Genomic DNA, 15,538 nt, shown 5'->3' with positions numbered 1-15,538 from the left:
TCCATGCTCGGCGACCATCAAACTTAACTGAACTGGAATTGTTTTGTAAAGAGGAATGGTCAAAAATACCTTCATCCAGGATCCAGGAACTCATTAAAAGCTACAGGAAGCGACTAGAGGCTGTTATTTTTGCAAAAGGAGGATCTACTAAATATTAATGTCACTTTTCTGGTGAGGTGCCTGTACTTATGCACCTGTCAAATTTTGTTTGAATGCAGATTGCACATTTTCTGTTAGTACAATAAACCTCATTTCAAGGCAGAAACATTACTGTGTCCAACAGTTATTACATATATCAAACTGAAATAGCTGTTGCAAAAACACCAATTTTAAGAAAACATTAAGCTTAACTGTATCTTGCAAAATATTGCTTACAAAGCTTTTCTTTTCCTGTGGAAAAAGCATCGGTCCTTAAACAAATCAGCATTGACTCTTATGGGAGGGCGTCTGATTGCACTGAATTACCTTGATGATATAATTACTAACTATTTATTCTATCCATCCTCTTCTACTATTGAATTCAACATACAAAAATTTATGCTGACGCCCCTGATGTCTTCTGTACACTGCTTATATAGCACCAACTTATTCCACAGCGCTGTCACCATTCACATCAGTCTTGGAAATCATATTTCCCGGTTCACTTAGGCCTTTATTAAGAAGTGTTTCATTTTTTTGATCATCAGTATTTCATAAAAAAAATCCATTTTGGACATGTCTTTGTTTTTTGTTTTTTTACGTTGACAATCGGTCCTCAAAAAAACACTGACATGTGAATAACTCCTTTTACCTACACTGCGTGCAGAGTTATTAGGCAAGTGAGTATTTTGACCATATCATACTTTTTATGATATTTTCCAACTCCAAGCTTTCTAAACGTGAATGCTTAGTGGATGAAACAAATCAGGTGATGTGTATTTGGGTAATGAGGGAGAGTGTGGTCTAAGCATATCATCACTGTAACGCTGATGGTTGTGGACCCACTGCGCCACAAGCTGGGCTTACCCTGGAGGGGCATTACTAAGCGTCTACCGAGTATTCACTAGAGCCCTTGATGGCGAGGATAGGCTGGGCCGCCTATAGACACCAACTACCACTCCATGGCAGTCTTTGGGACTGCAGCAGCTGACCGGGGTCAGAGACTTGGTATGGGGTACATGTGGGCGAGACAGAAGCGTAGTCAGACGGTTGAGATCGGGTTAGACAGCACAGGTTCAGAATTTGTAGCCGAGGTTAGTAGTGGAGACATCAGAATAAATGAGAAGGCAAGCCGGGTCGATAACAGGTGAGACAAAATAGGAATACACCAATAGAAGAATCTAGAGAGTAGCTACTAGAACCTAAGTTTAGGTGAGGAATGGAGGGTGGAGTCGCTTAATATATCACCTGCTGGCAGGTAATAGGCTGGAGAAGCAGATCTCTGCAGGACAGATCTGCAGGACAGAATGGATACAAATTCCTGCACCGTTCAGCCGCGCCACCCTAAGGCTCACAAACAGCAGAGCTGGAAATGAAGTACAAGGCAGCTCAGAGTGATGGTCAGCTACTGGGTGGGGCAGAGCAAAACAAGTGGTGGGTGGTCAGCTTAGAGTGATGGTCAGGTGTTGGGTGGAGCAGAGCGAAACACACAGTGAGTCGGATGGCACTTAGTAAAGGCGTGCGAGTGGCCGGCGTAACTATCGCCTTTTATCAAGATTAGTAGAATTATTAGGTAGCTTGTTTTCCTCAGTCAAAATGAGCCAAAAAAAAAGAGATTTAACTGACTGTGAAAAGTCAAAAATGGTTACAAGTCTTACAGAGTCATGCAGCTCTTTAAAAATTGCTAAGATATTGGGGCGTGATCACAGAACCATCAAAACTTTTGTTGCAAATAATTAGGAGAGTTGCAAAAACGCATTGAGAACATGCACAATAACTGCCAAATATTTGAGAAGAATCAAACATGAAACTACCAGGATTCCATTATTTTCCAGTGTTGTTATATTCCAGAACTGCAACCTACCTGGTGTGTCAAGAAATACAAGGTTTTCAGTGCACAGACACATGGCCAAGGTAAGGAGGGATGAAACCTGATCACTGAACGAGAAACATAAGTTGTAACGTCAAGACTGGGCCAAGAAATATCTGAAGACAGATTTTTCAAAGGTTTTATGGACTGAAGAGATGAGAATGACTGTTGACAGACAAAATTAATGGACCCATGATTTGATCAGTAACGGGCATAGACCTCCACTTCAACTTAGACTTATTAAACATGGGCTATTTGGACCTTTTTGGGTTGAAGATACTCAAAATCAACTCTGAAACCCACTGCTCGTTTTTGGAAGACATGTCCTTCAAGCAGTGTTTCAGGAAAAAGTCTGCATTTTTCAAGAAAACCATGATTTTTATACAGGACAATGCTCCATCCCATGTATAGAAGTCCTCCACTGCTTGGCTGCCAGTTAAGGCGTTAAAGATGAAAAAATAATGACATGGCCCCCTCCCTCACTTGACTTATCGAAGACTCCTTAGACTGAGTTCACACGATGCGTATTTAATGCGTTTCTGCGGCGTTTTTGCAGTTGCGTAAACGCCGCGGAAACGCATGAAAAACGCATGGTAGAAGGGCAGCAATGTTCCCCAATTGAAATCCGCATGTGCTGTGCCCATGATGCGGATTTTTCCGCAGCGTAAACGCTGCGCTCAAAAATCCGCAGCATGTCAATTAATTTTGCGTAAACGCGGCGTTTTCGCCGCCATTGACTTGCATTAGAACGCGCCAATTCCGCAAGACTGCATCTGTACTTGCGTTATTGGCGCGTTCTAATGTGCGGATGGTACCCGGGTGTGGAGGAGAGGAGAGTCTCATCCACACCCAGGTACCATTAAAAAAGCTGTAAAACAAGAATAAAATAAAAAATATATATATACTTACCATCTGTCGGCCCGCGCAGCGCTCCTGCTTGGTTCCCGGCACTTGCAGTGAGTTGAAGGACCTGCGCTGATGTCAGAGTCATGTGACGGGTCACGTGACGCTGACGTCGGCAGGTCTTTCAATTCAAAGTTGCCGGCAGCCGGGAGAATGGAGTGTAAAGCAGGACAGCGCGGGCCATCGGAGGTAAGTATATACACTCTCTCGGGTCACACTATATAAATCCATGCCGTTTGCATGGATTTATATAGTGTGACCTAGTTGTCAAGCACTTTCCAGGTGATGCTAAAATCGCCTGGAAAGCGCTTGTCAATCTGCATGCGGAAACGCATGTGAATCCGCATGTATTCTGCAAGAAAAACGCATGCACAATCTGCATGCGTTTTTTCTGCCAGGGAGATGCAGAAATGATGCAGAAATTTTCTGCTTCATTTCTGCATCGTGTACACATACCCTTAAACAGGAGATTTACAGTGAAGACACCACTCTAAACAGTGTTTGTGAGGCTGTGATTGGTGCTGCCCAAAAAGTAGAATGTTGACAGATTAAGAAACTGACAGATGCCATGGATGGAAGGCTTATGGCTATTATTGAAAAGAAGGGGGGCTATATTGGTCACTGATATTTTTGTACATTTTGAGTTGTTTGGTTATTGTTCTTTCTTTAACAGATGAAAATAAACAATTGAGATGGAATTTTTTTGTTTTTCATTTAGTTGCATAATCTGCACACTAATAGTTATGCACACATAGATATTCTCCTAAGAAAGATAATGCCAAACTTTTTTATTAAATTTTCAGGTTTATTAATATGCAAATTGCCTCTTCAGAGAAAAAGAAGACTTGAACTCTATAACGCCACCTATTGGCTTTTATCCTAAGTCATATGGCACGACTCGTTAAAGGGTCGATTGTGACTTGTAGGATTGCTGCTTCCATTAGGTGGCGCCATAGAGTACAAGTCCTCTTTTTCTCTGAAGAGGCAATTTGCATATTACATTTCCCAGAGGAGCATTGCACAGTGAATAAGCCTCCTTACCTTGGCATGCCAGAGCTGGTATGTCACTCTCCCACAAGAAGAAACGTTACAGGTTTATTAAGTTTTTGTATTGTCCAACAGCACTTTAGTTGTTCAATAAGAAAATGAATCATTAAACATACAAGTTGCCTAGTAAGTGTGCACACCAGTGTATAATGGTTATGTATTCTAGCTGTGAAAAACATGGTTAGACCATGTATGTGAAAAACAGATGTCTAAATAAGGACTTAAATGTGCTGTCCAGAATTAGAAAGACATGCCTTCTTTGTTTCAAAAACAGCGCCACACTTTATCTTGGGTTAAGTCTGGTATTACAAACCAGCCCCATTTAAGTGAATGGAGCATTGCAATACCATGCACAGCCAATAGTCAGGGATGGCGCTGTTCCTGAAAAAAAGATGCCATGTTTTTCTAAACCTGGATGGTCCATTTAGGGCATATATAATAGGGAACATGAAGTGTGCGAAGAAGATAATTTAACATTTGTCCTTGTTTGATAAAGACTTGATATAAAATCTTACACCAGTTTTTCTAAACGTATCAGTTCGTCAAGATATTGTAAAACAACTGATGGCAAACAATTGGGTGTTAAACACAAGACGTCAGTATTTTGTTTGGCTTCTTACAATATTTAAGGTAATGCTTCAATGTAGCGAGTGATACTATATGATTATACTTCCCCTAGTAAAGCATTGTTTGACATTGCTTGGAGACATCCATGACTCTTGACAAACAATATCAGAAACAAGCCTTTGTCATGTGTGTGAGAACAAACTGTGCACAAGATGTCATGGTAATGTGCTACTGAGGGAAATAATGTACGCATCAATCCTTCAGGTCTGAATATGAATCTTATAGGATAATGTCGTATTATACATTTTTTTCAGCAGGGATAACCTTATGGTGTAGAATGCATGTTTTTTTTTTACCATAACCATTTCCATGTCCTTGGTGCTTGAAGTTAGTTCTGTGAATTAAATTGGAAATGACATTGGAAAGTCCTATGATCCTTTGTTGTTTTATTATCTGGAGCCCTATAACAGCAGTGCCAGGCACTTCTACATGATGACTCCATGGGAGTGGACAGAATATTTAGCACATAGCCTCCTCTACAATCTACATAAGCAAAAGATAGTTATTAATCATTGTTTTTATAAATGACCCTTATGTATACATATGAGTATTACAAATGCTAACTGGGCCCCGAAATAAACACACATCTCCAGTACTGTATATATTCCTATCCTTGGACTGTTACATCAGTAACACTAAGTATTTATTTAAAAGTGATAATGTAGAAGTTGCTATGGGGTATAACGAGACATTAGCTATCTTAACGTCTTTTTTCTTGCTGAAAAATGTTGGCATTTGTGGAGATACACAGTTTTTCCAAACCTTTGAGGTTTTCTGGTAAAGCAACATTTGGTGCCCACCCACAGGATCATGGAGTCCCACCGAAAGCTAGTATGGAGAACCTAAGTCTTCTGTGCTTCCTCACCAGCACATCCACAGTGTAATGTAGCTAGCATGAGATGTGCAAAACAAGAGATCGGAGTATTATTTATTTATTTTACTCACTTATATAGCACCATTAATTCCACAGCTCTTTACAGACATTATCTACACTGTCCCCATTGGGGCTCACAATCTACATTCCCTATCAGCATTGTCTTTGAAGTGTGGGAAGAAACCAGAGAAACGGAGGAAACCTATGCAAACACGGGGAGAACATACAATCTCCTTGCAGATGTTGTCCTTGGTGGGCTTTCAACTCAGGAGCCCACCTCTGCAATGCTAACCGCTAAGCCACTGTGCTGCCCTGGGTTTTAGGGATTATGCATTCTTAAAGGGAATTTGTCAGCGGGATTTTGCTATTTAATTTGAGAGCAGCATAACCTAGGGTTAGAGAGCCTGATTACAATGATGTGTCACTAGGCTGTGTGCTGTAGTTTCAATACAATCAGTGTTTTATGACCAGGAGATCATCACTGCTTGACTAGGTTTTCCGTGCACTGCAGTCAGGCTAATCTATGTAACCCTGCCCCCACCACTGATTGGCAACTTGCTGACAATGTATGCAAGACGCTGCCAATCAGTATTGTGGACGGGTTATACACAGCTCGGCATTCTGACCACTGCTACATCTACTACAGAGAAAACAGGGATTCTATCAAAACTGCACTAAGCAGTCCAGTAAGTGACACATCGCTGGAATTAAGCTCTCAAACACTACATTACGCTGCTCTCAGATAACTTGCTGAAAGATTCTCTTTAATCCTGACAAAAGGAATGGATTTTCCCACAGGGAATTCTCAGATTGCTAACTACGGAATAGTCTCTATTAGCAACAGCTAGCTAGTATATCAGCAGAAGTCGCCAGATCACAAGTCACCAGGTACCAAGGAAGCAACTAGTAATAGTAGTCAGTACATGTGGTCGAGTCACTTTTTTATCTTAAGTAGTGGACAGAAAGAGGTCAGGAGGGGCGGCGGACAAGAGAACATAGTCACGAGCCAGATCAAACCTAACCAGGCTGGAGAAAATCTTAGCAGACACAGGCACTGAAAGCACCTTATGGCTTTGGTAGTAATAGGTAAAGGGTTCTTAATAAGCATGGAGCACAGATTGGTCCCTTAAGAAGCCTGGAACCAACGCATGTGCTGGACGCTTGGACCTGGTAGCATGAAGCATATGAAGACTGGTGTATAGGGTTGGACGCTGGCCACAGGGATGGGAGAGCTGGTGAATCCTTACACAGAGTGAATTATTTGGGTTGAGTTTCCTTGCTGCCACTCCATACATCTCTATAAGAATTGAAAAATCAGTCGCAATGTGCTGTTGAAAAATTGGAGCAGATTAATAATTTAATACACATTCATGGCTGTCAGACGTCTGCTTTTTGTGACACATCTGTATTCAGAGTACATTTTGTTTTACTGGAGGTTCGCTCGGGATATTGTTGAAGAACATGTCAGTTGTTTTTTTTTTGCATTAATCTTCATAAAAACTAAGTATTACTACTTTATGTTTACTACCATTAGTTTATGGTTATGCTTCCAGGGTTTTGTAAAAATATATTAAAACGTATTAAACAATTAACACATCAATAGATAAACGATCAAAAAAAAAGTCAAAGTGCTTGCTGATGGCATATTGTGAATGACATTTGCTTACAGTCTCCCTGGCCCTTTACTCATATTACTGGGTAATAATGCACAATGATGGGCTGACGTGTGAGTGACGGGAATCTAGTGCTGTGTTATGTAAAGGGCATGGCTCACAGTGAGGTCAGCCATTCCCACTATGTCCATACGTCTGCCCTGGAAAAGCACCATGGTCTGTACAAAGACATACTGAATCTAGATTGTGAGCCCTAATGGGGACAGCGATGATAATGTCTATAAAGCGCCGTGGAATTAATGGCGCTATATAAGCATAATAATAATAATAATAATACAGATTTGTTGCATTATAACAGAAATATATGGAACATGTCTATTAATAATTAAAAATATCTAAAATACAATTCTTGTTCCCTCTCTGTATACCACCGTATATACATCCCATGTCCATACACAAGTGTATGAAAAGTCTCCCTTCCCCCATTCACAATTGTGGTCCTCCAGATCAATGCTTGTAATTGGACACTTGCAGTTAGGCTTGTCTCCTTTGTGTTATTGGTGTGACCCATAGTAGCAGTCACATACAATACTTGTAAATATAAGTGATATAATCCCAATATTTCGGATATGAAATATTTCCACCTTCTTTTGTGCCGGTCACTCACAGATCCTACAGATGTAATGACATTGCGGAAATTGCCCTTTATAGGAATATTCCATGGGGTCCTACACTACATTCCCAGCTCCTTCTGTGTCATGTTAGTCCCAATCCAGTTAAACAGGTGTCAGAATAATCTGATAAAATAGTGACAGCTCCTGTGTAAGATCAAACCCTTCCCAGGCTTGTGCCAGGCTGCCCAGAAATGGCAGCAGTCCTCCTGCACTGGCAGGCCTCTTGACCAAAGGCAGATGTGCTGCTTTTAATGAGGAGCAATGCCAGGACAGAGGCTATAAAGTGAGATGAAGCATGTGTTTACTGGAGCAGTCCTGGCAGGCAAGGACTACTGGGGCTCCTCTGTATATAGCCTGTGGAGTTCCTGCTCCTCCAGCCACATTGTGTAGAGCCTGCAGACAGGATATTAGTGGGGTCACAACAGAGGAAGCCGGCAGCCAGAGTGTGCTCTGTACTCAGGGCTGGACCTAGGGAGGCAGAGATGTGGCCACCAGCAGCAGCAGCAGCAGCAGCCTGCAGCGAGGAGCAGGGCCACCAGAGGGCGCCGGGTGCTGTGCTGTCAGGGGCACGGTAGGCTTGGCTGCAGCTGCTGGCTGGGCGGCGGGGCCGGTCACTACAGGAGATCGCTTGCTTGTTGGGATCATTTCCTGTTGCCCATCCTCTCCCCAAGAGCAAATGGTTTCTCAGCAGTCATCGCCCTCCTGAATGTAACAGCATGGTGAGTGGCGATGGCTGCGGTGTGGGCACAGGCTGGGCACTCTGCTGGACGGTGGGTAATGTACTGCCTCTTCTCTCCCCAGAGCTCGGGCACCGCGTCTTATCGCTGCTCCATGTCCTCCTCGGCTGACTTCTCGGATGATGAGGATTACAGTCAGAAGTCGGGATCTGCTTCCCCTGCCCCGGGAGATACCCTGCCCTGGAACCTGCCCCGCCACGAGAGGTGCAAGAGGAAGACGTCCGGGGCGGCGGTGCTGGACCCGGCGGAGAGGGCAGTGCTGAGGATCGCGGGTAAGGGCTGTGCGGCACTCTGCACCATTACCGGCTGATGAGAAGCTTTACATGGCTCTAGCCCACCAGTGTGTGTTATCCCAGGATGGCACCGGCTCTATCCCACCAGTGTGCCAGGGCTGTTATCCCAGGATGGGACAGGCTCCCTCTGTGCACTGGCAGCTGACTGGTTAATGTCAGGGCTGGTGACAGCTATTGTGGTGACTCAGCTGTTTCCAGCCCTATTCTTTCAGTGGGCAGTGTTATTGTGCCACCCAGTACATGAGCCAGGCATGCCAGCTGTGACTATGCCACAGGTCCTGTCTGATGGGCCAGCCGGTGTGTTCTGTACAGGTACCAGGCGCGCCAGCTGTGACTATGCCACAGGTCCTGTGTGACGGGCCAGCCGGTGTGTTCTGTACAGGTACCAGGTGCGCCAGCTGTGACTATGCCACAGGTCCTGTCTGATGGGCCAGCTGGTGTGTTCTGTACAGGTACCAGGCGCGCCAGCTGTGACTATGCCACAGGTCCTGTGTGACGGGCCAGCCGGTGTGTTCTGTACAGGTACCAGGTGCGCCTGCTGTGACTATGCCACAGGTCGTGTGTGATGGGCCAGCCGGTGTGTTCTGTACAGGTACCAGGCGCGCCAGCTGTGACTATGCCACAGGTCCTATGTGACGGGCCAGCCGCTGTGTTCTGTACAGGTACCAGGTGCGCCTGCTGTGACTATGCCACAGGTCGTGTGTGACGGGCCAGCCGGTGTGTTCTGTACAGGTACCAGGCGCGCCAGCTGTGACTATGCCACAGGTCCTGTCTGATGGGCCAGCTGGTGTGTTCTGTACAGGTACGAGGTGCGCCAGCTGTGACTATGCCACAGGTCCTGTGTGACGGGCCAGCCGGTGTGTTCTGTACAGGTACCAGGTGCGCCTGCTGTGACTATGCCACAGGTCGTGTGTGATGGGCCAGCCGGTGTGTTCTGTACAGGTACCAGGCGCGCCAGCTGTGACTATGCCACAGGTCCTATGTGACGGGCCAGCCGCTGTGTTCTGTACAGGTACCAGGTGCGCCTGCTGTGACTATGCCACAGGTCGTGTGTGACGGGCCAGCCGGTGTGTTCTGTACAGGTACCAGGCGCGCCAGCTGTGACTATGCCACAGGTCCTGTGTGACGGGCCAGCCGGTGTGTTCTGTACAGGTACCAGGTGCGCCAGCTGTGACTATGCCACAGGTCCTGTCTGATGGGCCAGCTGGTGTGTTCTGTACAGGTACCAGGCGCGCCAGCTGTGACTATGCCACAGGTCCTGTGTGACGGGCCAGCCGGTGTGTTCTGTACAGGTACCAGGTGCGCCTGCTGTGACTATGCCACAGGTCGTGTGTGATGGGCCAGCCGGTGTGTTCTGTACAGGTACCAGGCGCGCCAGCTGTGACTATGCCACAGGTCCTATGTGACGGGCCAGCCGCTGTGTTCTGTACAGGTACCAGGTGCGCCTGCTGTGACTATGCCACAGGTCGTGTGTGACGGGCCAGCCGGTGTGTTCTGTACAGGTACCAGGCGCGCCAGCTGTGACTATGCCACAGGTCCTGTCTGATGGGCCAGCTGGTGTGTTCTGTACAGGTACGAGGTGCGCCAGCTGTGACTATGCCACAGGTCCTGTGTGACGGGCCAGCCGGTGTGTTCTGTACAGGTACCAGGTGCGCCAGCTGTGACTATGCCACAGGTCCTGTCTGATGGGCCAGCTGGTGTGTTCTGTACAGGTACCAGGCGCGCCAGCTGTGACTATGCCACAGGTCCTGTGTGACGGGCCAGCCGGTGTGTTCTGTACAGGTACCAGGCGCGCCAGCTGTGACTATGCCACAGGTCCTGTGTGACGGGCCAGCCGGTGTGTTCTGTACAGGTACCAGGTGCGCCAGCTGTGACTATGCCACAGGTCCTGTCTGATGGGCCAGCTGGTGTGTTCTGTACAGGTACCAGGCGCGCCAGCTGTGACTATGCCACAGGTCCTGTGTGACGGGCCAGCCGGTGTGTTCTGTACAGGTACCAGGTGCGCCTGCTGTGACTATGCCACAGGTCGTGTGTGATGGGCCAGCCGGTGTGTTCTGTACAGGTACCAGGCGCGCCAGCTGTGACTATGCCACAGGTCCTATGTGACGGGCCAGCCGCTGTGTTCTGTACAGGTACCAGGTGCGCCTGCTGTGACTATGCCACAGGTCGTGTGTGACGGGCCAGCCGGTGTGTTCTGTACAGGTACCAGGCGCGCCAGCTGTGACTATGCCACAGGTCCTGTCTGATGGGCCAGCTGGTGTGTTCTGTACAGGTACGAGGTGCGCCAGCTGTGACTATGCCACAGGTCCTGTGTGACGGGCCAGCCGGTGTGTTCTGTACAGGTACCAGGTGCGCCTGCTGTGACTATGCCACAGGTCGTGTGTGATGGGCCAGCCGGTGTGTTCTGTACAGGTACCAGGCGCGCCAGCTGTGACTATGCCACAGGTCCTATGTGACGGGCCAGCCGCTGTGTTCTGTACAGGTACCAGGTGCGCCTGCTGTGACTATGCCACAGGTCGTGTGTGACGGGCCAGCCGGTGTGTTCTGTACAGGTACCAGGCGCGCCAGCTGTGACTATGCCACAGGTCCTGTGTGACGGGCCAGCCGGTGTGTTCTGTACAGGTACCAGGTGCGCCAGCTGTGACTATGCCACAGGTCCTGTCTGATGGGCCAGCTGGTGTGTTCTGTACAGGTACCAGGCGCGCCAGCTGTGACTATGCCACAGGTCCTGTGTGACGGGCCAGCCGGTGTGTTCTGTACAGGTACCAGGTGCGCCTGCTGTGACTATGCCACAGGTCGTGTGTGATGGGCCAGCCGGTGTGTTCTGTACAGGTACCAGGCGCGCCAGCTGTGACTATGCCACAGGTCCTATGTGACGGGCCAGCCGCTGTGTTCTGTACAGGTACCAGGTGCGCCTGCTGTGACTATGCCACAGGTCGTGTGTGACGGGCCAGCCGGTGTGTTCTGTACAGGTACCAGGCGCGCCAGCTGTGACTATGCCACAGGTCCTGTCTGATGGGCCAGCTGGTGTGTTCTGTACAGGTACGAGGTGCGCCAGCTGTGACTATGCCACAGGTCCTGTGTGACGGGCCAGCCGGTGTGTTCTGTACAGGTACCAGGTGCGCCTGCTGTGACTATGCCACAGGTCGTGTGTGATGGGCCAGCCGGTGTGTTCTGTACAGGTACCAGGCGCGCCAGCTGTGACTATGCCACAGGTCCTATGTGACGGGCCAGCCGCTGTGTTCTGTACAGGTACCAGGTGCGCCTGCTGTGACTATGCCACAGGTCGTGTGTGACGGGCCAGCCGGTGTGTTCTGTACAGGTACCAGGCGCGCCAGCTGTGACTATGCCACAGGTCCTGTCTGATGGGCCAGCCCGTGTGTTCTGTACAGGTACTAGGCGCACCAGCTGTGACTATGCCACAGGTCCTGTGTGACGGGCCAGCCCGTGTGTTCTGTACAGGTACTAGGCGCACCAGCTGTGACTATGCCACAGGTCCTGTGTGACGGGCCAGCCGGTGTGTTCTGTACAGGTACCAGGCGCGCCAGCTGTGACTATGCCACAGGTCCTGTCTGATGGGCCAGCCGGTGTGTTCTGTACAGGTACCAGGCGTGCCAGCTGTGACTATGCCACAGGTCCTGACTGATGGGCCAGCCGGTGTGTTCTGTACAGGTACCAGGCACTCCAGCTGTGACTATGCCACAGGTCCAGTCTGATGGGCCAGCACGTGTGTTCTATACAGGTACCGGGCGCGCCAGCTGTGACTATGCCACAGGTCATGTGTGACGGGCCAGCCGGTGTGTTCTGTACAAGTACCAGGCGCGCCAGCTGTGACTATGCCACAGGTCCTGTCTGATGGGCCAGCCGGTGTGTTCTGTACAGGTACCAGGCGCGCCAGCTGTGACTATGCCACAGGTCCTGTCTGATGGGCCAGCCGGTGTGTTCTGTACAGGTACCAGGCGCGCCAGCTGTGACTATGCCACAGGTCCTGTGTGATGGGCCAGCCGGTGTGTTCTGTACAGGTACCAGGCGTGCCAGCGGTGACTATGCCACAGGTCCTGACTGATGGGCCAGCCGGTGTGTTCTGTACAGGTACCAGGCGCACCAGCTGTGACTATGCCACAGGTCCTGTCTGATGGGCCAGCCCATGTGTTCTGTACAGGTACCAGGCGCGCCAGCTGTGACTATGCCACAGGTCGTGTGTGACGGGCCAGCCGGTGTGTTCTGTACAGGTACCAGGCGCGCCAGCTGTGACTATGCCACAGGTCCTGTGTGACGGGCCAGCCGGTGTGTTCTGTACAGGTACCATGCGCGCCAGCTGTGACTATGCCACAGGTCCTGACTGATGGGCCAGCCGGTGTGTTCTGTACAGGTACCAGGCACGCCAGCTGTGACTATGCCACAGGTCCTGTCTGATGGGCCAGCCCGTGTGTTCTGTACAGGTACTAGGCGCACCAGCTGTGACTATGCCACAGGTCCTGTGTGACGGGCCAGCCGGTGTGTTCTGTACAGGTACCAGGTGCGCCAGCTGTGACTATGCCACAGGTCCTGTCTGATGGGCCAGCAGGTGTGTTCTGTACAGGTACCAGGCGTGCCAGCTGTGACTATGCCACAGGTCCTGACTGATGGGCCAGCCGTTGTGTTCTGTACAGGTACCAGGCACGCCAGCTGTGACTATGCCACAGGTCCTGTCTGATGGGCCAGCCCGTGTGTTCTGTACAGGTACCAGGCGCGCCAGCTGTGACTATGCCACAGGTCGTGTGTGACGGGCCAGCCGGTGTGTTCTTTACAGGTACCAGGCGCGCCAGCTGTGACTATGCCACAGGTCCTATGTGACGGGCCAGCCGGTGTGTTCTGTACAGGTACCAGGCGCGCCAACTGTGACTATGCCACAGGTCCTGTCTGATGGGCCAGCCCGTGTGTTCATTACTGGTACTAGGCGCACCAGCTGTGACTATGCCACAGGTCCTGTCTGATGGGCCAGCCCGTGTGTTCTGTACAGGTACCAGGTGTGCCAGCTGTGACTATGCCACAGGTCCTGTGTGATGGGCCAGCACGTGTGTTCTATACAGGTACCGGGCGCGCCAGCTGTGACTATGCCACAGGTCATGTGTGACGGGCCAGCCGGTGTGTTCTGTACAAGTACCAGGCGCGCCAGCTGTGACTATGCCACAGGTCCTGTCTGATGAGCCAGCCGGTGTGTTCTGTACAGGTACCAGGCGCGCCAGCTGTGACTATGCCACAGGTCCTGTGTGACGGGCCAGCCGGTGTGTTCTGTACAGGTACGAGGTGCGCCAGCTGTGACTATGCCACAGGTCCTCTGTGACGGGCCAGCCCGTGTGTTTTGTACAGGTACTAGGCGCACCAGCTGTGACTATGCCACAGGTCCTGTGTGACGGGCCAGCCGGTGTGTTCTGTACAGGTACCAGGCGCGCCAGCTGTGACTATGCCACAGGTCCTGTCTGATGGGCCAGCCGGTGTGTTCTGTACAGGTACCAGGCGTGCCAGCTGTGACTATGCCACAGGTCCTGACTGATTGGCCAGCCAGTGTGTTCTGTACAGGTACCAGGCACTCCAGCTGTGACTATGCCACAGGTCCAGTCTGATGGGCCAGCACGTGTGTTCTATACAGGTACCGGGCACGCCAGCTGTGACTATGCCACAGGTCATGTGTGACGGGCCAGCCGGTGTGTTCTGTACAAGTACCAGGCGCGCCAGCTGTGACTATGCCACAGGTCCTGTCTGATGGGCCAGCCGGTGTGTTCTGTACAGGTACCAGGCGCGCCAGCTGTGACTATGCCACAGGTCCTGTCTGATGGGCCAGCCGGTGTGTTCTGTACAGGTACCAGGCGCGCCAGCTGTGACTATGCCACAGGTCCTGTGTGATGGGCCAGCCGGTGTGTTCTGTACAGGTACCAGGCGTGCCAGCGGTGACTATGCCACAGGTCCTGACTGATGGGCCAGCCGGTGTGTTCTGTACAGGTACCAGGCGCGCCAGCTGTGACTATGCCACAGGTCCTGTCTGATGGGCCAGCCGGTGTGTTCTGTACAGGTACCAGGCGCGCCAGCTGTGACTATGCCACAGGTCCTGTGTGATGGGCCAGCCGGTGTGTTCTGTACAGGTACCAGGCGTGCCAGCGGTGACTATGCCACAGGTCCTGACTGATGGGCCAGCCGGTGTGTTCTGTACAGGTACCAGGCGCACCAGCTGTGACTATGCCACAGGTCCTGTCTGATGGGCCAGCCCATGTGTTCTGTACAGGTACCAAGCGCGCCAGCTGTGACTATGCCACAGGTCGTGTGTGACGGGCCAGCCGGTGTGTTCTGTACAGGTACCAGGCGCGCCAGCTGTGACTATGCCACAGGTCCTGTGTGACGGGCCAGCCGGTGTGCTCTGTACAGGTACCAGGCGCGCCAGCTGTGACTATGCCACAGGTCCTGACTGATGGGCCAGCCGGTGTGTTCTGTACAGGTACCAGGCACGCCAGCTGTGACTATGCCACAGGTCCTGTCTGATGGGCCAGCCCGTGTGTTCTGTACAGGTACTAGGCGCACCAGCTGTGACTATGCCACAGGTCCTGTGTGACGGGCCAGCCGGTGTGTTCTGTACAGGTACCAGGCGCGCCAGCTGTGACTATGCCACAGGTCCTGTCTGATGGGCCAGCAGGTGTGTTCTGTACAGGTACCAGGCGTGCCAGCTGTGACTATGCCACAGGTCCTGACTGATGGGCCAGCCGGTGTGTTCTGTACAGGTACCAGGCA

The 15,538-nt window shown here is 50.4% G+C and overlaps 1 protein-coding gene across 24 annotated transcripts in view; it reads left to right on the top strand.

The window, feature by feature from the left end:
- Nucleotides 1-15,538, top strand: part of DST (dystonin) — a 744,334-nt gene that overhangs the window by 179,095 nt on the left and 549,701 nt on the right. For 23 of the 24 annotated variants that reach the window (XM_073675444.1, XM_073675441.1, XM_073675455.1 and 20 more), the window contains one exon: nucleotides 8,548-8,755. In XM_073675444.1, coding sequence (XP_073531545.1) covers nucleotides 8,548-8,755 — 208 coding nt within the window. Of the gene's footprint in view, nucleotides 1-8,103; nucleotides 8,466-8,547; nucleotides 8,756-15,538 lie in introns of those variants that run through there. The other variant, XM_073675449.1, reaches the window with a different exon arrangement.

The sequence above is a fragment of the Phyllobates terribilis genome, unplaced genomic scaffold (assembly GCF_046119375.1).
Source record: "Phyllobates terribilis strain yellow unplaced genomic scaffold, ASM4611937v1 Scaffold_3__8_contigs__length_932513732, whole genome shotgun sequence".
NCBI classification, from domain to species: Eukaryota; Metazoa; Chordata; class Amphibia; order Anura; family Dendrobatidae; genus Phyllobates; species Phyllobates terribilis.
Note: the sequence above shows the minus strand (reverse complement) of the source record. Positions and strands in the feature narration are given on the sequence as shown.